Source organism: Stegodyphus dumicola, chromosome X2 (assembly GCF_044657685.1).
Source record: "Stegodyphus dumicola isolate Sdum_Otavi_A_Nest chromosome X2, ASM4465768v1".
Taxonomy (NCBI): domain Eukaryota; kingdom Metazoa; phylum Arthropoda; class Arachnida; order Araneae; family Eresidae; genus Stegodyphus; species Stegodyphus dumicola.
The window spans coordinates 81,724,105-81,750,591 of record NC_140781.1 but is presented as its reverse complement, the minus strand read 5'-3'; the positions used below and the strand labels follow the sequence as shown (position 1 = coordinate 81,750,591).

General features: G+C 33.3%; 1 protein-coding gene across 4 annotated transcripts in view; it reads left to right on the top strand.

Moving 5' to 3' along the window:
* Nucleotides 1-26,033, top strand: part of Enoph (enolase-phosphatase E1) — a 64,110-nt gene extending 38,077 nt beyond the window's left edge. For all 4 annotated transcript variants that reach the window (XM_035355993.2, XM_035355994.2, XM_035355992.2 and 1 more), the window contains 4 exons: nucleotides 10,509-10,699; nucleotides 14,891-15,023; nucleotides 21,944-22,067; nucleotides 25,672-26,033. In XM_035355993.2, coding sequence (XP_035211884.1) covers nucleotides 10,509-10,699; nucleotides 14,891-15,023; nucleotides 21,944-22,067; nucleotides 25,672-25,817 — 594 coding nt within the window. In that variant the 3' untranslated portion in view covers nucleotides 25,818-26,033. The remainder of the gene's footprint in view (nucleotides 1-10,508; nucleotides 10,700-14,890; nucleotides 15,024-21,943; nucleotides 22,068-25,671) is intronic.
* The last annotated feature ends 454 nt before the right edge of the window (nucleotides 26,034-26,487 follow it).

Below are 26,487 nucleotides of genomic sequence, written 5' to 3'. Positions count from 1 at the left end.
AAAATACAGGGTGATTTAAAAATATGTGGCAAAAATGTAAAGGGGACGGAAATAATTAGACTTTATAATGGAATACGTGTGCAAAAATGGTGCATAGAAGTTGTACAGAATGCTGTTAAGTAATATGTAAAACCATTCTGCTGGCGTAAGTCATCATTCCTTGTACAAATTTCGAATGGTATGCATTGATACATGAAAGTGGAGCTCACCGAAAGGAATTTTATGTACGGGCTGCGGTTAAAGCAGAGCAGCTCTTCAAAGGAGGTATAGAGAACTATTTCAGAGTACCACTTTTGAGCAGCTGCGCCGTTTCTGTTCACTGCCCTATGGATAAAATGCATGTTGGTGAGCTTTGCGTTTGCATGACGATGTGTACTGCTCAAAATACGCATGAGGAATGGCGATTTGTACCAGCAGACAGCTTTCACCTGACGCTAAACAGTGCCCTGGGCTACTTGAGTATCACTTCAAAAATGCCCTATGCTCTTCAAAAATGCCCTATGCTCCTTCAACGCGCCATTTCTGCACTTGCATTCCAATACAGAGTCTGCTTATTTCAGTGTCCTCTACCTGCTTTCACATTTTTGCTTTATATTTTTAATCATCTTGTACATACAGTACAAAGCCCGAGATCCGGAATTATCTAAAAATTGGACCTCAAAACTACCAACAACTTTTTTTTTTTAATGCTTTACGCGTGCGCATTTGATTTTTTCCCCCATAAATAAAACGTGGAGCGTCCCGATTCTTGATTTCCCATTCAGCACTCAATAAATGCATTACAAAGTCTGAGATCAGGACTTTGGCGATTCCGGATTTGGGGGTTTTTCCGGATATTAGATCATCATTTTAAATCTATTAAGATGGCGTGTAGAAATTATAAAATTTAAAAAATGCAATCCTGATTTATGAAATAATGAAGCATTTAAGATTTGCCAACAATATTTACAAAAACAATTTATCAATATGTACAAAAAAGTTTAATGTTTTTTTTTTTTTTTTTTTTTTTTTGTTTACGCTATTAAACATTTCTTTCAATGTAAGTTGTTTAGGTTGCTTCGTTTTTATGGGCTAATACTTTCTCTTTAATTCTATATAGATAGATCTAATTTCTTGTTCAGTTACAAAGTTCCACTGTTCAAGTCCTGTAATTGCTGTGTCGAGAATTCCCACAAACTTGTCAATTGAAAGTTTTTCGTTTTCAGTAACCTCTTTGTTACTTTCTTCCCTATCGCTAGCGGTATTTTCTGGATCTAGAACCACACTACAGATTTCGGCATCCGTTAATTGACTGATGATTGAGGCATAGCCATCGCAATGAAAAATTTCTGTTATATCATCTTCATTTATTACTACTTCTCAAGATTTGTGTTTACAAAACTCATTAATTGGAAAATTTAATCTTTGTTTTGCGATATCCGAAAACCTTAAAATTCGCAGCTCAGCCTCACCGTGAAATATAGTAGCTGGCCATTAATTATGCTAAGCATTTTAAAAAATATCTGGAGACACATCCTCCCACGATTTTGTGATGCTCCACATGGCAGATCATATGCTAAAATATTTCAAAAATTCTTGAACAGTCTTTTTGCGTAATTTAAGAAATTTAACATAGACTTTTTAAAAATGCTACTTTATATTTTCATTTCAGTTTATGTGCTATTCCGATATCTATAACCTGTTTGATAGACATACAATTTGGAGGAAAGAATAATACGGATACATTATTTTCACTAAAACTTTAAGTGAAGTATCAGCCATACAGTTGTCTACAATTAGGATAATTCTTGTGTCATCATGTAAACCAACCAAATGCAAATGTTGGCGAGCCTTGGGTAAAAAAAGATTTTCCAACCAGTCATTCATTAACGCTTGTTTCATCCATGCTCTTTTATTTGCACGATATATATATATCTATATCAAGAAAAATCTTTACTTTTTTAAATACTCAAGGTCGTGTATTTTTTCCTATTATGAAGAATTTACACTTATGCATTCCTGCAGCATTTGTGCATCCTAAAATTGCTAGTCTCGCTTTGGAATCTTTGACACCAGTTGGAACCTTTTCTGTAGAGTTTGCCAAGGTATTTCGCGGTATATATTGCCAGAAAAGATCAGTTTCATAAGCGTTGTAAATTTTTTTAGATAACTTTTCACTATTAGTGAGTTCAATAAATTCATCTGCAAATAGTTCCACAGCTTCAGTATCAGCTAACATGAGATTGGCGATGAAAGACAAGTTATTTTGCTAAATTCTGTCTTGCTTCTATCGCGCATTGAGACAATTAAGCCTGAATTCTATTATTTTAGTTATTTATTATTCTTATGTCTATCTATTGCAAATGCTTAAGGCTTATGAGTCCTGAATAAATAAATTACTACGTATACTTAAAGCTATTGAGGGCCGGCGCTAGATATCTTGTCGCCTGTTGCAGTCTCTGCGGGTCTTAAATTCTGCTAAGAAGTGCATTCCTAAGTTCTAAATTTTTCCTGTCCCTAAATTTTGGGTCCCTAAATTATAAAAATGTTGTCATCCTTTAATTCTGATACTTGGTGCTTCTGTTAATTCCAAACAATTTGTCTGTCTTAAATTTTGCCGTCCAGTTCTGAGTTTATGTGAATAACTAATAAATTATTCTTAATTCAAATAGCACTAAATGAAATCTTTTGGCCTATGAATATCATTAACAAAGTATATTTTTAGCGCATTGAAAGAAATTTTCGTTAAATTTTTCCTTGTCAACATTTCTTAGCGCATTTAACTTAAATCTGTAATCACTGCCAAGCATAATGTCAACAGAAAAGTTTACCATACTCTTTATTATTCAATTACTAATCTAAAAAAAAATGTTTAAGCATTGCTGAATGAGTCATTAAACAAGTTTTCATGTGCTGCTAACTTGCGCTAATAAAAGCCAAATATAATAAATAATGATTCTCCAGGTTAACTACAATTAGAATAATAATCAGGAATGTAAAATAGTTGGTGTAAAATCAACGATGTTTCTGCGTAGAATGTTGCGGTTTGAGACATATGCCAAGCAGGTACACAGCTATGGAGTCAAATTATTGATCACACAAGTTTATGCTAAAATAATTGTTTCTTCAATAACGATGTATTTTATTTAGTGATGAAGTCAAATTAAGAATCGGGACTCTCTACATGTTTTTTAATGGGGGGGGGATTAAATGTGCATACATAAAGCATACAAAAATAAATGCTTAAAAAAGTGGTGTTGGAGGTTTTGAGGTTTGGATTTTTAGATCATTCTGGATATTGGACATCCGGATCTCGGACTTTGTACTGTACCTTGTTATTGAAGAAACAATAATTTAGCTTAAATTTGTGTGATCAATAATTTGACTCCGTAGCTGCGCATCTGCTTGGTATACATCTTAAACTGAAACATTTTAGATAGAAACATCATTGATTTCACGCCTACTTATATTTTATATCCCTGACGCCAACCTGGCGAATCATTATTTATTATATTTTGCTTTCATCACCGCATGCTTATCAGCACATGACAATTTCAGTAATGACTTATGCAGCGATGCTCAAACAATTTTCTTTTATGTTAGTAATATAATAACAGAGAGTATGGTAACTTTTTATGTTGGTATTATGCTTGGCAATGATTACAGGTTTTAAGTTAAATGCGCTAAGAAATATTGAAGAGGAAAAATTTAATAAAAATTTCTTTCCAGATGCTAAAAATAGATTTTGTTAATGATACTCATAGACCAAAAGATAAGATTAAATTTAGTGTTATTGAATTAAGAATAGCTGATTTGTTTTTCTCATAAACACAGAACCGGTGCCAGAGCTCACATGGCCACATTCGGCAGCAGAATTTAGGGATTAGAAGATTTTTTTTGGAATTTAGAGAAGCACCGAGCAACAATATTAAGGGATTAAAATAGTTTTGGAATTTAGGGAAAGCACTGGGATCCAAAATTTAGGGACGGCAAAAATGTAGAACTTAGGGAGGCACTTGGTAGCAGAATTTAGGACTCGCAGAGACTGCATCAGGCGGTTAGAATATCTAGAGCCTCGGCCCTTGATAAGCCTTAAGTATATGTGAGAATTTATTTATTCAGGACTCGGATAAGCCTTAAGCATGTGCAAGAAATGGACGTAATTAATAATAAATAACTAAACTAATACAATTAGGCTTAACTGTCTCGGTGCGTGACAGAAGCAAGACAAAATTTAGTGGAACAACTTGTCTTTCATCGCGAATCTTATGCTACATAGCCAATAATGTATAGACGGACGCTATTACCATAGGCTAATATTATACTTTACTGATTCCAAGGAATTTCAGTCAATATAGAAGATTGTGCTATTCCTGAACTTTCTGATTTGATCCAGCTTAATTATTTTTTGCAGGCTGTTTTTATTACAGCAATTTCATGAAGTCTAAAATTTCAACTTTCGATTATGTCGAAAAGAGTTCCTAATTCTGGAGCTGCAACAAGATCTGCAAAGTGAAAGCATATTTCTATGTTCATTAAACAAAAAGTGGAATTGGTGCAAAAAATGGATAAAGGTATATCTGTCTCAAAATTATGCGAGGAGCATGGCGCTGGAAAGTCAACTGTATGTGACATAAGAAAACAGAAAAAGGAACTTCTTGAATTATTTTTGTGTATTCCAACATCCCACTTACAATGAATAACAGAAAAATAATTTGTTATGCTAAAAGTGAAGATCATGCCAACTGATGACTGAATGGGTCCAGACAGCTTCGCAGCAAGGGCATGACATTGATGGGTCAAATGCTAATGGTTCAAGCTAAAATATTTCACTAAGAAATGAACTTAAAAATGGAATGCACATATTTGACAGTTTGGTTAACCAAATTTAAAAATTGCCATGGTATAAGGCAATTAAGAATTTCCAGGTGGAAAAGCTTCAGCTGATACTGAAGCTGCTGAACTATTTGCAAATGAATTCATTGAATGCATTAATTGTTATCTCCAGAACAAATTTACAATGCTGATGAAAATGGTCTTTTCTGGCAATATATACCGAAAAACACCTTGGCAACCTCTATAGGAAAAACTCCCAACTCGTGCCAAAGATTCCAAAGTGAGTTTAGCAATTTTAGCATGCGCAAATGATGCAGGAACACATAAGTGTAAATTTTTTGTAACTGAAAAAAATATACAACCTCAAACATTTAAGGGTATAAAGAGTTTCGTACAAATAAAAGTACATGGATATATCATACAAATAAAAGTACACGGATGACACAAGTGTTAATAAATGGTTGGTTTGAAAATCATTTCATACTCGAGGTTTGGCAGAATTTGGGTGGTTTACCTGAAGACAAAAAAATTATCCTGATTGTAGACAACTGTTTGGCTCATGCTTCACCTAAAACCTTTTTTAGTGAAAGATAATGTATGCATATTATTCTTACCTCCAAATTATATCTCCATCATTCAGCCTATAGATATCACAATAGTGCACACACTGAAAATACAAATATAAAGTAGAATTTTTAAAATCTATGTTAAATTTCTTGAATGATGGCAAGACTGTTCAAGAATTTTTAAATATTTTAGCATAAAATCTGCTTTATGGACCATCGCAAGATCATGGGAGGATTTGTCTCTAGATACTTTAAAAACTGCTTCATAATTTATGGCCAGATAGTATATTTCATTGTGAGGATGATGAAGATGATAGCCGCGAATGTGAAGGTTTCCAGGTATCGCAAACAAAAGATTAAATTTTCCAATTAATGAATTGTTTTAAAGAAATGTGAAGAAGCAGTGATAGATGAAGTTCATATAACAGAGGTTTTTCATTGCAATGACAATGCTTCAATTATCAATAAATTAACCGGTGGCGAAATCTGTGGTATGGTTCTAGATCCAGAAACTGTGGCTACCGATAGTGAAGAAAGTGGCAGAGAAGTTATTGAAAATGAAAAATTTCGATTGACAAGTTAGTCGAAATTCTTCACATAGCAATTAGAAAAAAAGAACTTTGTAATTGAAATAAGAAATTATTTCCGTCTTCAGAATTAAAGAGAAAATATTAGCACAAAAAAGCAACTTGAACAACTTACATTGAAAGAAATGTTTAATAAAGTAAACAAACAAATGTTAAGCCTTTTTTTTTTTTTTTTTTTTTTGTAAATTTTGTTATCCTTTAGGTCATAAATGCTTCATTATTTCATAAATCGCAAATTCATATTTTTAATTTTTTAATTTCTACATGCCATCTTTAAAGTTTTAAACTGGTCATCTAATTTCTGGAAAAATCCGGAATCGCTGAAGCCCTGATGAGAGAGAGTCCGGATCTTGACGAGGGAGAAAGCGGTCTCTCTGATGCAAAATGGTGCGAGTTTTCTATTTATAGAAGCGGTTACATAATAGACTGGAATGTTCTTGAAAGTACTGGTCTAGGAGGAAAAATCCTGAAATTGCGGAAAGTTAATTAGAGGTTACTTGTTACCATAGAGCAAAGCCGTCCTATTTTTTGTATTTTACTTCTCCCATTCCCCCTCAAAAACAAGAGGCCAGGCGAGCAAGGCATTTAGTACATTAGTGAAGCACGAAGTATGAAGAAAGACACGAGGAAAAATCATCCAGGACATAGCTTATAGGCTTTAACTATGCTCTATCATAAATCATGATCTTTCTCATATAATTAGAATTTTTTTTAATTATATAACTATGATTTATAAATAAATATATAATCTATAGCTAAATTTAGAACTATAAGACAGTAAATATATGGAAGAATAATACTAAATAATAAATTACAATCATAAAAGTCCTCAATTTTTCTCAAAATGTCCATTGAAAAGTACAATTTTGTTGTAAAGTCCTTTTCATCGAATGAAAATACTGATTGAAGTCTCTTGATTCCAATAAGTCCACAATATAAAGATAAGCTCACAGATATTATGCACGTTTTTCAATGAATATGGTTCCATAATAATTTTTGAATAGAAGATGTTTAAAGTTTTTGCGGGGAGCATTTTTTTTTTTTTTAATATAAAACTTAGAAGATATACAATTTATCCATAATGTATTACGTGCATTCATTCTTCTCATCGTAGGTAATTAACAATACGTTGACATATTTTAAAGTAATTTTAAAATTCAATACAAAACATTATGATATAATTACCTTAAGAAAATAATTCAATATAAATCTCTAATAATATGATGTAATATTTAATGAGACTATAACACCTTGAATAAATTCTTTGGCATGTCCTCTCCAGCAGATCAACATGCTTAGTTTACTGATGGTTGGGGGGGGGTGCTAGGTACAAAATATCAAAAATCTTCCGTTGCCTACCAAAAGGTAACTGGTTTTTGGCATTGTACATCGTATCAAAGTGTTTTTGTAAAAATACAAAATTTTACAAAATTAAAATTTAAGACAAATAACTTGTATAATCAAGTTAAAGTCTTTGCTAGAATTTTGGAAACTAGAAATGAATATTACCCTACAACAACAACAACAACAAAAAATGTTACAAAATGTTTGGTTTTTTAAAATTATGTGAAAAATATAAAAGGTCAAGATCGGGAAAATAATTGGTCATAGTTAGGGTTTAGGTCTAAATCTGGTATTAAAAGGTCATAATCAGGAAAATTTTTAATAGAGAATTTTGAAAAATTTTAATTAATTTTGGACGGAGATAGAAATTCTACTAGTTCTAACAGTTAATTTAAATTCACTTGCTTGATTAAAAAGGTCTTAGTTTAGTTGAATGAGCAATTTCTGATTTCTTTTTAGTTAGAGGATTAGGTTTATCAATTTCATAGGTAACTTCAGGATATTGTTTTATAATTTTGTAAGGTCCTGAAAATGGAGGAGAAAGTTTACGTGTATTAGGATATTGAAATTCTTCATACATTACTAAATCACCTGCTTGAAAATTACTAGGTTTATAATGAGTATCATATCTTTCTTTATTTACATTATGATAATCATCAGATCTGTTTTGAGCTATTTTTCTACCTTCTTCTATTGGTGGATATAATTCTTGATTTTGAATTAAGGAATCATAAGGTAATTTTCCATACATTAAGTATTTGATTCCATACTAATGTATGATGATAAATGTATTAAGTAATTGATGGTGGGAATTTTGTTACAGAATGAGGGGTGTTATTATATTCTTCATGTACTTGGGGTAATAATTTTGTTCACGCAATATTACCTGCAACGCAACCTGCAACATTAATTGAATTAGATAATTTTAGCTTATACTGTCCGTTATACATTAAATGCGCACACTCATACGCGCGTAAGTACTAGTCTAATGAGAAGATCCTGAAATTGCGGAAAGTTAATTAGAGGTTGCTTGTTCGCATAGAGCAAAGCATCCTATTTTTTGTATTTTATATAAATATATATATACACACAACACACATTCAGGATGTTTTTTTTTTTTTTTTTTTTTGTTTGTTTGTTTAACCTGATACTACCCAGAGCCATCTGTAGCTGGATCTGTTTGTTGGAATGCCACCAAATTTGGTAGGGCCTTAATGACAGCACACTAGAAAAGATTCCTTGAAAAAATTAGTTTTACAAGTCACCAAGAAGGGAAAATATGGTTCTCTTTTAATCTACACATCTGAAAATTTGCATAAAACATGGGTGAAATTTGAAAATGCCACTGTTTGGTTATGTAAACAATAGCAGCGTCAGTAACATAGTCTATAAAGATAAGGGTGGGAATACCAAAGGACATTCCGAATGTTAAGCTGGGTTCAACGGTGCCTCCCTTTACCTCAGTGCACGTTACTTGTAAAGCTGCTTATATTCACCAATTAAAGCATCGCCACTCTTCATGAGTTTAGAAGTCGTAACAACCTTTGGGAAGGTCCTCTATCAATTATACATTGAAAGGTATAATTCAGAATTTTGAAGAAACAGGAGCCTTAGAAGTTCTGTGTGGTAGAGGGTGGAAACCTATGCCAGAACAGACAGTTACTGATATTGCGACTGCAGTCATTAACGGCACCCAGGGGAAATAGCATGACAATTGGGATTTGAATCTTTCGACAGTATGGAAAATCTTGCAGAAAGTTCTTCAGTTCTTCTCCTGCATCATAAGCTGCAAAGAGGAATTAAAACACAAAAATTATGATAAAATTAGACATTTAGACAAAAATGAGTAGCATTTGTCTTTAAAATTCTTGTCAGGATGGAGGTTGTTGATGTTTGGCCATGGAGAATCTGTAGGGAGATGAGGTCCATATTCACCTAAATAGGCTTGTTAACACTCACAGCTCTGAAATTTAAGCATTCGAACAGTCCCACGCAGTTCAGGAAATCCCACTGCATTCACCAAAAGTCACTGTTGGGTAATGCTTCATTGCAGATCTCATCATTGGACCATTCTTTTTTTGAGAAGATTACATTCACACGGCCACAGATCTGTACTGTTACCATGCAAATGTGTCATGATATGTTGACTAGTTTTGTCATTCCACAACTTGAGAAGAGGCAACTACTGTATCAGATAACTTTTGTGCAGGATAAAGCAGCACCGCAAATTAATTTATCAGTATCATGGCTGTTGCACCATCACATTACAGAAGAGAGGATCCTAAGTTGTGTTTTCCCACTTGCCTGGTTGCCTTGCTTCTGGATCTAACCCCCATGTAACTTTTCTTGTGCTGTTATATCTTGGGCGGGGCGCAACCTTGACGACCTTAAAGGGGAACATGTCACGAGTTGTACTGAGCATTCCTGGTGTCACGTTATGCTTAGCTGTCCAAAATGTTTTGTACAGGATGCAGTGTGTAGTCTATGAGAAGGGTGATCACATTATAAGAGGTTTATGCCCTCACTGCAGAAGTGCTTTTATTGAATAAAGTGTTATAAGTCAATGATATGGTGCATTGAAATATCATTTCTGTAACCATTTTGGGTAGTTCGTTTGCTGCATTAAAGCAGTGTTGCACTGAAATTCCTTTCTTGTTATTCATTTATCTAATTTTCAGCTGTGTAGATTACAGCAGAACCACATTTTTCCCTATTGACGACTTTTTTAAATTTTTCTTTTTCATGTAATTTTTGTCCTCATGTCGTCTTTATCCCTCCTATAGCAGATTTGGTGGCATTTCAGCTGTTAGGTTGAGTTACAGATGATTCTGAGTAGTGTCAGTAAAAAAAAAAAGGGGGAACTCCTTTTATGTATTTCACGTAAGATTCTCTCTCTTAATTGCTGTATTACATATTACGAAGATTCTCTTATAAGTATTACACCTTATGGTTAATCTTAATGCATTACATATTACTCATTAAGTATTGCATGTTACTCTTAATGCTGTATTGCACATTACAATGATTAAGATTCTTTCTTTTAATGGTTATCAAGTGGAGTTTTTGAAATGAATGGTTTTATAGATAAAAGACAGTTCTTTTAGTGTGCTGAACTTCTAATTCAAATTATCCATTTTATATATGTTTTGATTTAAAATTTTTCAAACTTTGAAATATTTTCTTATCTACTCTGTAGAATAAAGAAGACCAGAAAGCAAAACTGTGTGGATATGTTCCATTGCCTTCTGTTAAAGATGAAAATTTTCAAGAAGCTGTTATTTGTAATCTCTTGTGGCAAATGTCCAGTGACCGCAAAACAACAGGTTTAAAAAAAATCCAAGGTTTCATATGGCGAGAAGAATATGAAAAGGGATTTTTAAAGGGCCAGTATGTTTAATATTTGTATTAGAACCTTGAAAATTGTTTTCGGGGATAAATACTATTTGTATTGATTATAAAGTTGTAAAAGTACACTAGAAGTCCAGAAATCCGCAAAGCTTGGGACCAGAGGTTGTGCGGATTGTAGGATTTTTGCGGATTTCAGGACAGAAAAGACGAAGCATAATATTTGGACTAAAAGTGCAAAATAAATAAGGCGTATTGGATACATTTAATTAAATTATTATATACATTATTGCAATAATTTATTATATGCATTAAATTATTATTACATATATAAATTTATTATATTGTTACGAAATGTCAGGTCATGGTAAGGTAGCTTCCCCGCAAAGCAGCTTAGGGTTGCGATAAAATGGCAAGATAAGGCAGGGTTGCCATATTTGGCAAGAAATCGCCCATTTGACGACAAAATTGGTGATATGCCATGGACGGATGGAGAACCTTCTGGAACGAATTCTTACCGGTTTAGTCCAGAATTTTCTCGAACACCAGCTAAAAGCTGTATAAACCCTGCTGATACGCAGAAAGTTAGTATCGAGTTGGTGTTTCGTCTAGCGAGTCAATCTCTGTGGAGTCGATCGCATTGACAGCCTGGCAGCGAGTGCCGAGTGGGTCATCTAGTGCACCGAAAGAGTCTCGTAGTATATCGCGGTTAGTACATCATCGAAAGAACGTGTTGAGCTCTGGGAACGACTGAACCGAAGAGTCAGGAGCTATGCTGTGCGTGTCGTCTAGTGCATCACTAGTTGTAGCGTGGAGAGTACGTGTAGTTCCGAGAACGACCAAACAAAGTTGGGAGCTGTACCCTGGTGCTTTGCAGTGAAGCTGTCTCCACTGTTATTGCCTGACAATGTGAATGTTGTGTCGCTGATTGTTCCAGCGTGTTTATTGTAGATCTTCGATGACTGTAAAAGTGTTTTAGACCTGACCTGATTAATATTGGTAAATAAATTTTGTTTCGATACTTCATCAAGTGTCTTCGTTATTCACTCCAAATCTACGAACCCCGTACGAATGCGAAGGAAGAGAAAAACGCAACAACTGGTGTCAGAAAAAAACGTTACGATATTATTCATTGTATTATATGTACACAGCATCGAGGTTTGCCAATTTCGCCTCATGCAAAGAGTTCCGGTGTTAGAATCACTGTTGCTGTAAAATTTCAACAGCTTTTCTTTATTTTTTCGTATATCATACACAATCGTGTCGCAATTCCATACCGTTTTGCTGTTAATCGAAGAGTAGCACCTGCCTCCATCTTTTGCAGAATTTGCACTTTTTGCGTTACTGTCAATGCAATGTGTTTACGTTTTTCAACGTTGCAAGCAGTAAAATCATGAGTGCGTTTCTTATCTGTCATTTTATTACAAAAGGGCTGAAATTAAAAATATTCTTAATTTATCCACAAAATATCCGGATAAGAAAAAAGGCAGCACTTAAAAATCTCGTGAATAACAAAGCTCAGGAAATACAACATGAATCGGGAATTTGAACGAAGAGTAGAGTGAATCGTCTGCTTTTTTACCTCGATGCAGATTAGAGGGGGAAAAAACTTTTATCTTATTTTTTAAACTTTTTTATGTCAATAATTTGGTATTTCCGTTATGACTTATTATTATTCGGTAATTATGACGTCATTATTCAGTAAGTATTTTTTGTTCTATATTTCATACTCAATGTTGCGGTTTCCGGAACCTATAAACTGAATGTTTATATTTTAAGAGGTAACGCGGATTTCAGGAGTTGGCGGATTTCAGGTCGGCGGATTTTCGGTATTTGACTGTACTTAATACGAACAATGTGCTTCTTTAGTATCAGTTTCTTATTATTTTGTGTGCAATTTTAAAGGTATGTTAGCAGGAGCTAATGCTTTTACAAGAAATATGGGACTCGTGGCAGAGAATTTTATCCGGCAGTCTTTCTATTGAGATGGCATTGTCTGGTGATTCCAGTTTCATCAAAAATGCATCTAGTCAGTTTAGTTCTGATCCAATTAACTTGGGATGACTATGATTAGTCTGATTAGTTAAGTCAAATTGAGTCTGATATGTTGGATCCATGGCTGGCACCATATTTAACCTAACAACAGTGCAATGTAGTTGCAATTAAGACTGATCCCTCCATGCTACTTGCTTCCAGTAGCCAATGACCCAGTTATGATATTCTGTAGCCATATGCAAAAGCTTGAGCATGATGGTGTGCATTGAAAAGTACTCATTTGGGTCTTAGGCTCTTGGAGCCAATGCAGTCAAGGTAGCGCTGCAAAGTTCATCTCCTGATTGTCCGAGTATACCCTTTATTCAGTTGGGGGAGGGGGGAGGGAAGCTGAGCTAAAGTTTGGTGTTTGTGGCTATGTACAATGCTGCTACCTTCAAAAATCATTATCATTCAGGGATACTTTTCCCTACAGATTGCCTGATTATTCTTTTTTCTTCCGCTAATCATGTACTTTTATTATACTCTTGATACTGTGGAAAGAGAAAACCCCCAATTCTCAAATTGTTTCTGAAATTAAATGACGCATGAGTCAAGTACCTATTATTTGCCCTTGATCGGAGGCACAAATTTGACTCATCATGTTATTTCTAGCAATTGTTTTATAAAGGTATACACTTCCAGTTATACATATCCTATGAAAGCGTTTGCACATGTGCTAAAGTGAAAAAAGCAGTGGCACAATAGTTGCATAAACACTGTCTATCCTTAATTCAAGAGCGGTTTAGTATCGAAGTCTTTCTTAATATTTCTGAATAAATATCATTTCCTTAGCGTGTGGCATTTATTTATTTTTCATTTTCATATGCCACTTTTAAACTGTATTTTTGTATTATTGTTGCTTTTGCCTATTTAGAAGTACATAATGTTAAAAAATGAATTAATATATGAATGTAAATAGGTAATCAATTTCTCATGGATTAGCAGATAAATTTAACTAATACCGTTTTTTCCCCCCAACATTTAGGATCATTTTCATACATCCCCCCCCCCTTTTTTTTTTTTTTTTTTTTTTTTTTTTTGAATGTAGGATTGGCAGACCTTCCATGTTAAGAATGACGAGAGGCCACTGTCTAGGAGCCATCTCCAAATTATTTAGTATTAGTCCGTTTGTTTTCGTCTAGATGAATGGTGATTCCAGTTTTACAGCAATCACAGGAACATTGCCATGAAGCAAAAAACTTACAGAATTCCACATCCCATTCTTTTTGTTTTGAATTCCATGATGCAAATATTTCTGTATTTTAGGCTAAGCAGCTAAATTAATTGCTGTAGCTGAGTGCAAAAGTTTTGCTAAGGGATGTCTTATCTGTTCTATAGTGTTATGCATATAACCTGCCTTCATAAACAGAATTATATCCCTAGTTTTAAAGGATAAAAAAAAGAAAATCGTAGCACATGTGCGAAGGAACAATGTCCACAATGCAAGAGTTCTAAATGAAAGATTCTAACATTCGGAAACTACCTTATAAGAATTATGGATATGACAGGTCTTCTAAGCATTGGGAAATTAAATTCATTAAAATTCTTTTTGAATGTTTCTTTATTAAAATCCAGCTTTAGCCAAGCTGATATATTTAAAAGTTATTCAAAAATTTGCACTTATACTGATACACAGCTACATTAAAAAAGAAGATTCCTTTAAATAATTAAAATTCTGTTTTCTGCCACTACTTTCAGAATAATTCTCGATTCCAAAGATGGGCAGAAGTGAGATAACATCACTTTTCCATTTCTTATGAAATATTTAGTTTTTCAAAATAGGTTTTATGTGTTTAGTGTGTCACTGTGCTAAAAGGTACTATAAATACTGTATGTTAATATGCAAAACTTTCAACCAAATTAGACAAAGGCTTCATGATGTTAGATTCTGAAGCTTCTCATGCATAGCAGAGTTAAAAATGTTGACAAAACTCACAAAAATTCACTTAGACTTAAAAGCAGCCAAGTGTTTCTAATGTTTTACAACATGTATTGCTTTTCATTAAGAGAATGAAAGGGTATCCCAGAAAGATTGTCATTAGGAAAAGAAAGAAAATAAGTTAATAGAGTCACTTCCGGAGAATTCATTTATTAATATAATATTTTGGTTGCTGTGTAATCTGTTTTTCATTTGTGTGCATGTTTTCATGTTTCTCAATGTAATGCATTTAATAATCTTTTTATTTTATTTTTTTAAAGTGTGTATGAGGATGCAGTGCAGGCTTTGAATTACTGGAAATCAAATCAAAAAAAGATTTATATCTATTCATCTGGAAGCATTGAAGCCCAGCGCCTACTGTTTAATCACAGTATATGGGGTAATTTAGAGTATGTGAGTTACTTTAAAATTTACTTTGCAGCAAAGTTCCGTAAAAAGCAGATGTAAGCTTCTTTTATTAATTTTGCAATAGGAGAAATATTAAACTTTAAATACAATTTTTTAGAGTTATTCGTATGAAATTCTATTTCTTAAAAATACTCAAATGCATATATGTGGAAATTTATATTTAAAAAAAATATGGCAATAATATTTTCAACATCACCGATGAAGAAGGATGCTAAAGAGTAATTTATATCTTAAAAAGTTAGAGAATATGTTGCCATTTAGAATGTTAAACAGCAAACAGTTCTTTTGCTATTATATCATAGTAAAAAGAATGATAAAGGTTTGTTTATAAAGCAGAATAGCAATGTGTCTGAGAAAGTTACAGAAATGAAGGCTACCTCTTTTTTTTTTTTTTGTCTTAGTAAGTAAGATATCTGAATAATGGTAGTCCTGTTCAGGTCTGAATTTCTGTGGATGAGTTGGCCGCAGGAACATTTTGATGGTTGTTCCTGTGTATAATGGGAATACGAGCTAGTTTCCCTGAAAAATCCTGGAAGGCATCCTTCTTTGGGTAAATAACACTTGTGCTTTGCCATAGCAAGCTAACTGAAGTAAACATCTTCTTAATAAACAGTAGGTAATGCAGTTTAAAGCAATGGGATCTCAATAATTTCAGTAAATTCTGGGGGTGTTATGGCATTAATACATTGTGCTTACTGCAAAATCATGTTCCTCAAATTTGACTTTCTGTCTCAAAAAAAAAAAAAAAAAAAAAAAAAAGGTATAATTCAGTTTAAGAAAGTATGTGCAAATAAACCTAAATATTATTGTAATTAAAAAGAAAAAATGAAGAAAGTGTTTAAAAGCCTTTTTGTTACTGCTTAAAATGTATGTGACGTAATTTTATTTAAAGTTGGTGATTCTGCTCGGGGCACTGTTTAATGCAACTTTATGATCAAGCGCAGACTTTTTCAGTATTATTCATGACGTGTTTTCTTCTTTCTATATTTGAGTCAATCTCCATTGCAAAATCAGGCAGTTTCTGTTCTAACAATTCGTTTAAATTTCTTATAAGTTAAAAGAACTTTATCTTCTACATTGTGACTGCTTTCACTGTTAGCTGGTGTTATAGAATCATGTAGTTCTTTGTTTGTCATTTATTGGTTTATTTTTTTATTTCTTCTTTCATATCTGAAAATACTTTTCCCCCCAACTGCATTTGTAATTTGTGTGATTTCTTTGCTTTCATTTTCAATTGATGAAAATCCTTTCCAGTTGTTAACAGCTTTTGGCCATAGCTAATGCGAGCATACATTCAGTTTTGATGAATGAGCGTTGAACTGCATATGAATAAAATTCTAGCATTGAACAGATTAAATGGAGACAAGGTAACCCAAAACCTTGTTCCATAGATCTGCTCTCGACAAAGAATTATTATATCACTTACTGAAAACATGCAGCTAAATGAAGAGGAATAACATGTTCTATTACCGAGAGCAGAAAATTCTTATTTTCACTGATTGTGCCAGTGCACTTTGTTTGTGTTTCATTTGTTTGAAAAGGTAAGCTGAATTAAATTAATTGATAGAAGAATTATATGGAGCAGGTTATCGTAGAGTTTTTAGAGTGTTATTGGTGGATATCTCATCTAAATCACTGTGTCTCCTGTGAACTGCACTCGGCAGTGACCATATGACTAAAATCATATAAGACAATTATGCTCCTGTGTTTGGTTCCGGGATGTTCCAGACTTTTCTGAAAAAAAATGTATGAGGCAGTTGATTTAAAAGTGCATAGTAATAAATATAATCAGCTGCGAAAACACTGTAAATGGCACATAGAAGATTGCAAAATATAATACTTGGTGATGTACCACTATTTGCTGATGTACCAAAATTTTTAAATGCTGTATTCTGTGCCTCGAAATGATTAAATTTTGTAACGAAAATAGTAAATGATGGCATACATGTGATATCTTAATCTTATTCATTTTACAATGCATTTTACTCATTTGTACTTTGTCTTGCCAAATGACAAAAGTTGTAGATTAGTACCCATTTAAAAATTATTATCATTGTTGCAGGCTGTAGTGCTACTGATGCTGTAACTAGTGGCTATCTACTATTTTGAAGAAATGTCTGGGCTGGGAGGAAAGCCAATTTGTCGTACAGTCACACAGGAGAACATTAGGTACCTTGGCCTTTAAGGCGTTTCTGCAAGAAATCAGCTAACTGATAATTGCTGAGTGACATATCCTATCCTGGCTATGAAGCTGCAAATTTTGTCAGAAGAGATTTTGTTTCACAGAAATCATGTTCAAGCATTATTCTATAGCAGTTTCAAACACAGTACTGGAACTCAACATCCCATGCCCATGCCCTCTAATGGCGATCCAGAATCGTTGTGGTATTTGGCAGTACCTCTGTGATAGAGGAGTCATGACAGAAAGGAATTTAATAATATCACACCCCTTTCATACCTCTTTCGATCAGAGTTAACAAACAAGTCCATAGTACAACTTTAAGACCTGTCATTTCATTATTTTACATGAGCCCTGTGCGATCAAGATTTTTTAGATGACTCCAGATCCAGAGGAACAAATCAGTGGAAGATAAGTTGGCTGATCTTGATGGTAAAAAAAAAAAAAAAAAAAAAAAAAAAATCATTCATTACCATGTCATATGCTTATCTCTTTCGTACTTTAAATGATATAGTAGAAAATTCTGTTTATCAAATTGAGTTTATTTTGGTTGAGAAGTGGCCTTTTTCTGCTTAAGAAATAAGTAACATAGAGACAGAAATGTTAACAAATAATGAAAAGAAAATTATCACATGCTAAAGGAAGCAAGCAAAATGTTTGAAAGTTACAAGAATTTAATATTCTTGTTAAGTTTTAATTCTTGTCTCTGTTATTGCTATGTTTACCAAACTTCAATAATTATTAATAGCATAAAGTTGAATGTCTGATAATATGAATTTTCAGTGAAATATTATTTGCACTTGAACAAGCATTCATTTAGCATGTGTGCGTTCAAGGGTGAAGTTCTTGCTAGTTGGCAAGTTTCCTAGCAAATAGGTTTTGAGCATTCCATTATGTGATGTGTGTGACATTTTGCTGAATGAACTAGATAAGTCCTTTTAGATTTTATATTGCTGCCCTGTTTGGTATCTAGATTAGCTGAACTGGCTGCCACGTCATTGGATTCGGGTTCGTAGCCTGGAGAAGATACGGATGTTTCAGTGTGTGACCCCTTTTATTCAGATGAAATATCTGTCGCCCTTTTTAGTACTTCCTTTGCAATGCTGTTGCTGAAGAGATAGTTAATTTATTGAAGGGTTTGGCAAATCCCTATGAGTGCTTAGTGTGCAAATGTCTGGCCATTGGATTAAAAAAAATTATATTACATTTTAGTTCCCTTAATGACTGTTGACTATGACAGAGATGCTGCAGAATGTTGACATGATGTTAAACTTTAATCTCAAGTGGAGACATTATCAGAACGTTATTCTTTCTGTACTGCATAAAATGTCACAAACCTTCAAGTTGCTGTATTGTTAGGCTTGGGTTGAGTTATTTGAATATGGCAAAGCACACAAGGCCTATGTGCCTTCATGAAGAAATTTCTGAGGGAAACTGGCTCGTATTCATGTTGAATTTACATATTCACATTGAATTGTTATGCATGGGGGAAATCATGAAAACCAGCCATGCAGATGCACATTTTGTATCAAAAGAATTTTGTCCCAGCATTAATGATAATTTTTTTCAAAGGAAAATGTTTTGGGCATCTGCATTGTGTTTACTTTAGGGTTATGTTATGTTATGTTTTTTTGTTTGTTTGTTTGTTTGTTTGTCTGTTTGTCACATTTTGTGATGTAGGAAAGTAACAAAAAATTTCTGCACTAATCAAATGCATGTTTTCTCCAATATATATATATATATATATATATATATATATTGGGGAAGGGGTAGGTGGGGTGGGAAAGATGTTCAATATCTTTCCCTTTGGAGGGAATCTTTTTTTAATTGCTTGTATGCACAATTTTTATTTTTATTTATTACGTAATGTATACTTATTACACACGTGGATAATTATTTTATGATTATTATATACTGTATCCACAAAAGTTTACCAGGCCTCTATTTTCACAACCGTTGGCAGTAGACATGTACTTCCAGTTACAAAAATGTTTTAGATGGTGGAGACATTCATGTTTTCGTATTTTGAAAATAAAGAAAAATTATGTAAAATATGAAATCTAACTCTTTATACATTCTTAAGATACATTACTGGCCATTAAAATTGCTACACCAAGAGGGAAAGAAAATAGCAGAATCTTATTGTACATATAGAGTATATTGGTTGGAAGACATTAAATTTGCTAATGGTTTGGGGTATATAGCATATAGGAATCAATACAGAGAGTTGCCGCTTCTGGCAGCTTGTATCAAGCTGGTCATCGAGTTGAACTGACCCTGGATAACAGATCCTTCCTTGGATACAACTTAAACTCGCTGCCAGAGTTCATTGGTCGTAGTGGCTGATGAGTGATGGCGTGCCAGTCTCTCGTCAATTCATGACCATATGGTGAAAGATCTGGAGAATATGCTGGCCAGTGGCACAGTATAACACCCTCTTTATTGATTAAGGTTTAGGACATCATGGCAGCCTGGGGTCGTGCATTATCTTGCTGAAAGATGGCATTGTGCAGGCCTCGAAGATAAGGTTCAGCCGTGAGCTTTAACACATGTGTAATGTGGATGTCTTATACGTCGGTAATGTGGCAGCTGTTCACATTATCAAATATGCAACCAAGAGGTGACGAGATGCATACCTATTGACCCCGGGAAAACATGCTAGATGCTGAGATGACAAATGCAAGTTGGCAACATTCATTCTCCTCGATGCCTACACATACAGATGCGTCCATCATGATGCTGTACACAGAAATATGATGGGGAGCCACATCTGTGCAGTGTAGTCATTCATTGCACCACTGCAGACTACCTTGTCTGTGCTGCAGCTTATAGGGAATTTGCAACAGTGCTTACTGTGCTGACATTCTCTGGTGCTTCAGATGTTGATTCGTCGCACTGTCTGTGCATACAGGCTAAGTTTCTGATGGGGCATTGAGATCCTGCATAGTGTCCAGTATGGCCCTCCTGGACCCTGGATTCTAGATTCACCTGTCACTCATGTAATCCCAACTAACAATGAGCAGCAATGTCACAAAACAATAAACCACAGCTTCAATATGCTACGATCCGTCATCCCACTGCGACTGTGCTGCTATGGGATAAGCGGGATTTTGAAGCCAATAAAATGACTTCTCTCTGCATTCAATATCCACTTAACAACAATTAACTTCAACCCAAATCTTAAATCAATTAGCATATGTAACAATGACGACCTCTGTACTAATTTTCCCTTCCTACTTTTGTAATCTTAATGTAACTGTTAAATTTTAAATGTGATTGATATCACAAACAAGTCTGTTACAAAAATTCATCAAATTTTGATTGCTTTTGTTTATATTTCCTCCCACAAACTTCTACTGCAATGTACTTAATATGCAGTTTGAACTATTTCTTCAAATATCATGTGGCAATTAAAAACCTGAGCTTATACCCCAGAAAAAGAAGTATAAAATTTGTCATTATGTACCAGAATATCCAATACATGGTCAAATTACGACGCATGTTTCTTGGAATTTCTCCTTCTTGTATAATACCACATTTACACAAAAAAGCAGCATTTAAAATATGATTTTGAAATGCAAAACTGCCTATGCAATCTTACAATTTGTTTATAATGTAGATGATGTTTCTCACACCTCCTTTGTGCTCATATGCTAGAATGCTAATCATTTGCATATCCGAACACTTTTCATGCAAATTTAACATTTAGTGCACTTCACCGTCATGCTGAGCGATTTTAATGGCCAGCTGTGTATTTAGGAAATATGACAAAAATTTATCAAGATGTTTAATTGCAATATTTGCTGTCATTTTAAATTCACATTCACTTAGTAAATAAATTTAGATAATTTGAGATTGATCCTGTACCTTAAATACCATTCAGTGATATTTTTATGTGATTTACTTGTGTCTTTAGTTTATACTTCTGTTGCATTTTATATACAGAAAGAATTTTCTCACAACAAACAACAAACAACTTATAAGTCTAAAATTATGTTATTAATATTCTTATGAAGTTTTGTTACTTTAATATCATAATCTGGTAATCATACAGAAAATTCATTAAAGTACAAATGTTTTTCACATTTAATTAATGCAAATATCATGAATCAGCTACCTGCCAATGTTTTCTAGAGTATTAATTCTATAAAATTCTGTGAATAAGATCTCCATTTTTAAAAATTTATCTTGATCAATATTTTTCACAATAATCTGCATAGAAATAAATGTTCATCATGTAATCTCTAAGTATTGGAAATTTTATTTTTAGTTATGCACAAATCCAAATATTTTTCTCTTCAGTTTGGGTACGGCCCCTTGAATACAATTCCTGAATTTAATATCAAATATCTTGGTCAATTCTTTTTGCGCTGGAGTCAAACTCTTTTGATAACAAGTGCCAAAATTTTCTGTAAATAGAAGTATAGAGACTGGAGAAATGTGTAAAATGTTAGATTTCATATTTTGTATTTTTAAGTTTAAAAATATGGAAACATGAATCTTCGTGTCATTTAAAATGTCTACGGCCAACAATTATCAATATAAAAGCCAAGCAAGGGCACTGTGTATTATTTTGCATTTCACAAATAGGTAGATATGGTTAATTTTAAATTGCTTGAAAAGCTTCATAAGTGGTGGGTGTTTTCAAAGTGTTTGTTTTTAGTATCTTACTAATTGCAAAATATTATCTGTAACCATTTTATCAGCACAGTTTCTTCTGTTGCAGCTTATTGATGGAAACTTTGACACAACAATAGGTTCCAAGACCGAGCATTCCAGCTACAGTAAAATTTGTGAAATTCTTTACTATGAACCACAAAATGTGTTATTTATTACTGATCGGCCCAAAGGTAAATTAACAGGTTTTTATTCATTTGAATTATGGTTACTTTTTATTTTTTATTATCAGAAAATCCAGTACAAGTGAATATTAACTATCCACATGATATTTCATGCAGTCAGATTTCTTTTATGATTGCATCGTCATTGATATGTAAATAATTTTTTTGTAGGCAGTCATGTATATTTCTTCTCTAAATGTATACAGACAAGAGAAGGTAACTTCGAACAGTTTAATAGTAAACAAATTAAAATGTTCAATGTAAAAATTAGCACAAATAAACAAGAAAATATCTGTGACTTAAATCTTGTTGGAGCTCAGTCCAGCTTTGCTAAATTATTGCTGTGTTGATGAACATAGCAGAAGCTGCAGTGCTTCACAAGAAAACTAGACCAAAAGAAGAAAGGTAGGAATTGGAACAGGTTTATCTACATCTGTGGTAACTGTTGCAGAATCACCAACAAGATAACTATGCAGGAAAATTTTAGAAGCTTCATCAAATTTATAATTGAGAGGAAAATAAGTTCTGGAAGTAATTTTGGCCTCTGAAACTGGAAAGTTGAGAGCTAATCACAGTGGTAGGATGTTATGGAAGACCTATTAATTTCCTTATGTTTAATGCACTGGGTGAGCTTCCTTATCCTGAATTTTATCCTATATATGCCAAGCTGCATTCACAAGGAATTTCTAGATCTTCCATGAATAAAGATACAACATTTCGTTTCTTAATGCTGAAAACTTGGTTATATTCACAGGTTTAAAGGAAAATAGAATACCGTACAATTTGGAGAAAAAGAATCATTGGCAGATAAACAAAATGCTCTGAAATATCCTTAGTTTGAAGATTTCAAGCTGGAAAGGATGAATGTCAGGAAAATTTCTTATAGGCTTTCTTATAGATATTGATGATGGTAGAATTATAAACACAAGAGACAACAGCATTTTTCAGAATATTAAAGTCTTTTGTGAAAGATGAAGCAGTAGAAAAAGTATCAGTTAGTTGTTAAAGAAATTATTTTCTTAAATTAAATTGCAAAATGAATTATTAGTACTTGTTTAAATGAATTGCACAATGGTGCAAGGTAATGGTTTTTTTAAAAAAATTATTTATTTATTATTATTTTGTCACTTAGAGTCCTCAAGAAGGCTTCTCTTTCCTTAGGCAGACAGCCATAGAGTGCTTGACTGTAATTTAACAAATCCAACCTATAAAAGTATACCTTGATAGTGTAACTTTTCAGAATTCAAGGATGATAACAATACAACAAATTGTTTTTTTTTTATTATTATTATTATTATTATGGTGTAAATTTAAGACTAGACTATTGATGTAAATTTAAAACAAGTATAACCAAATGCCAAATGTATTTATGAATATTGAAAAATAATTATTTAAAAGAATGTCCACACAAAGTAAGAAATGCTGCTGATATAAAAGTATAAATTTTTTAAATTGATGAAAATTTTATTATGTTCATTTTTGAGTAAAAATTAAAATCATTGTAAATCACATTTAAATAAACAACTATACATTAATATTTCCGTTGATATTGTTTTGTAATAATGTAGTAATTGTTTTAGGTAATCTTTCCACGGATTTTATCTTAGCATTTTTGCTCAGATAAAAACTTTATTCTCTCGTGTGTGCACCTAAACCTCTTAGTTCTCTTAATGAGATACACAAATTAAATAACTTTTTATGACTTAAAATGGTGTTCCAGTTAAGAATTCTCAAAATTTCTCCAAAAAGATGTATAGGAATCTACTCATTTAAAAATATGTAATGGTAATAAAAAAATTGTTTGAACTACCAGGAATAATCTTGCTATTGCTGTAAAATCAATTTCAAAATGTGATGTGAATTTTTCTTTTTCAACAGATAAATGATGTGCAATGCTTTACGTGTCATATTTCTGCAAAATGAAATATCGGGTTTTCACAAAAGTTTTCCACCAGCGCAAATATCGTCTGCTCAAACAGTTCGTATTGCCGTGTTTAATCATATTTTGCCAAATGATTTTTGGCATTTGAAAGAAAGAGACTTGCTGTAAAAAAAAAAAAAAAAAAAAAAAAATATTGTTATCATTGAGTACAAGGTGTCTGAAATGGAACTATCACACAACCAGTTTAGAACCATCATTTACTTCCAGAGCTGTTGCAAAAAGGTGCTGTGAAAGTTTGGTACCCAAAGTACAGTAACAAGGACTATCACATTCAATAAGCAGAGCACTCTGGCCGGCCTACTGATGTTGAGGTCCGCTTGTGCGAATTTTTTAAGGAGATCAGTATGCAACCACTTGAGGCAGTGGCATAGCTAGGGTGGGGCAAAGGGGAACATTTGTTCCTGCTCGCAGCATCCAGGGGTTGCCAAATTCGTTTTATGAAATTTTAGAATGAAATGTTTCCGCTCTTGGCACATAGAAAGGGGCACAAAATCTTCAGTTTTTCCTGGGCGCTGAAAATCCTAGCTACGGCTCTGACTCGAGAGCTTGTTAAGGAGTTAGATATTAGTGCCATGTCGATTGGTCGCGCTATGCGTAGCATAAACTTGACGTACAGTTTCAATCACTGGGTACCGCATGAGCTGGCTCAAGCAGATAAGGACAGACGTGTTTGGGCCTGCACTAATCTGCTCGAATATCAACGCAAGGACAAAATTCTGGACCGGATCGTCACTTGTGATGAAAAGCAGATTTACTTCAACAACACAAGCTGAAAAGGGGGTTGGTCTGTGCCCGATGAGCCCGTCGGCAGGTTCGCAAAGTGCAGTTTGACTAACAAAAAAAAAAAAAAAAAAAAAAAAAAAAAATCATGCTTTGTATTTGGTGGGATTGCTTTGGCATTATCCACAAAGAGTATCTGGAAAAAGTTAAATCCCTTGACAGCAAGGTGTATAGCGAGATGCTAGTTTGTGTCGACACTGCTGTCAAGGAAAAAAGTTGAACTGAATTCCGCTGCAAAAAGGTAACGTTTCACCAAGATAATGCAAGACCAAAAGTGTTTGCATTCTCCGGTTAAACTCTGTACAGACATGAATGGGATATTTTGCCACACCCACCACATAGTCCCAACATCGCTCCTTCACACTTATACCTTTTTATTCATACCTGCAGCTTCATCTTGCGGGTTGCAAGCAGTTTACAAACTGTCTTCCATTCTGCACAGGACGTCTGAAATGAGGTTGATCTGTTTTTGCACTTGCAGCCATGAAGTTTTTGGGTTGAAGGCGAAAAACTACCTAAACATTGGCAGAAAAATACTAAAGGTACTGCTTTCATGTTTTTTTCCCTATCTCTATTAAGAACGTTTTTTTGGTGGAAAACTTTTGTTACAACCAGATATTTTGACATATATTTATTTTCTTTTCATTCGGTGAATTCATTAATTAGTATTAAAATCAGGATGTTTATGTGTGAATGATTTGTATATTTCATTTTGATTTTTCAATTAGGTGATTAGTCACACATGCTATGCATATTTTACAAAATGTTTCTTAACTCTGTTATGATTCTTTTGTATAGTGTCATTGATTTATTTATTTTTCAAATTCCTGTCATTTCATTTAAATTTCATACATAGTTGTTGACATATGTTATACGTGATTTGTTTTTCAGAAATATTTGCTGCTAAAAAATCTGGAATGAATGCTATACTAATAAAAAGAGATCCAAATCATTCTTTACTTGAAGAAGAAAAGGATTATATAGGATATGAGGATGCATCCATAACTACTTTTGCTGACTTAATGGAAGATAACTGATCGTCAGAATCTGTTTAATTATATATTGTGTATATCATTTTATATATATAATATCTTTATGCTGTATCCAGATTTTCTGCACCTTTATAAATCTTGCAATTTATCAGCTTTCTGCTTAAATGATTTAAATGTATTATTTACTGTGAAAATGTTTAGTTTTGTTCTCTCCTTGCAAGAAACACTTTTCCTTATCATTAAAAAATTTGAGGCCAAAAACAGTGTGCATGTGTCATATATTCTTTTCAGTTTTGATGTTTCATGCATGATGTTCATACATGCAGGCCTTAAATCGTAAAATTAGAAATAGTGTACCCCCGTGAAAGGTCATTAGGAACAGTGAACATAGATAAATAGATAAAGCAACAAATAATGATAAATTAAAATTAAAAAATTCCGTTAAATTAATGTCAAACGGATGTATCATAAATTAATAAGGTAATGCACCATAAAAATTAAATGAAATAAAAAACAGCTGAATTAATAGTGATAAATACTGGCAATTAATTACCTTTGATTGTCCAGTAGAACCAATATGAATGAACAGTAGAAGTGCGAAGTTGTAAACAAAGTATTTTTAAATAATACTGATTCCAATTTCAGTGTACATTAGGTTTGCCTAAATGTGCAGTTATTAAAATAATTAGTAGAGCGCCATTAAATGTTTGTTCAG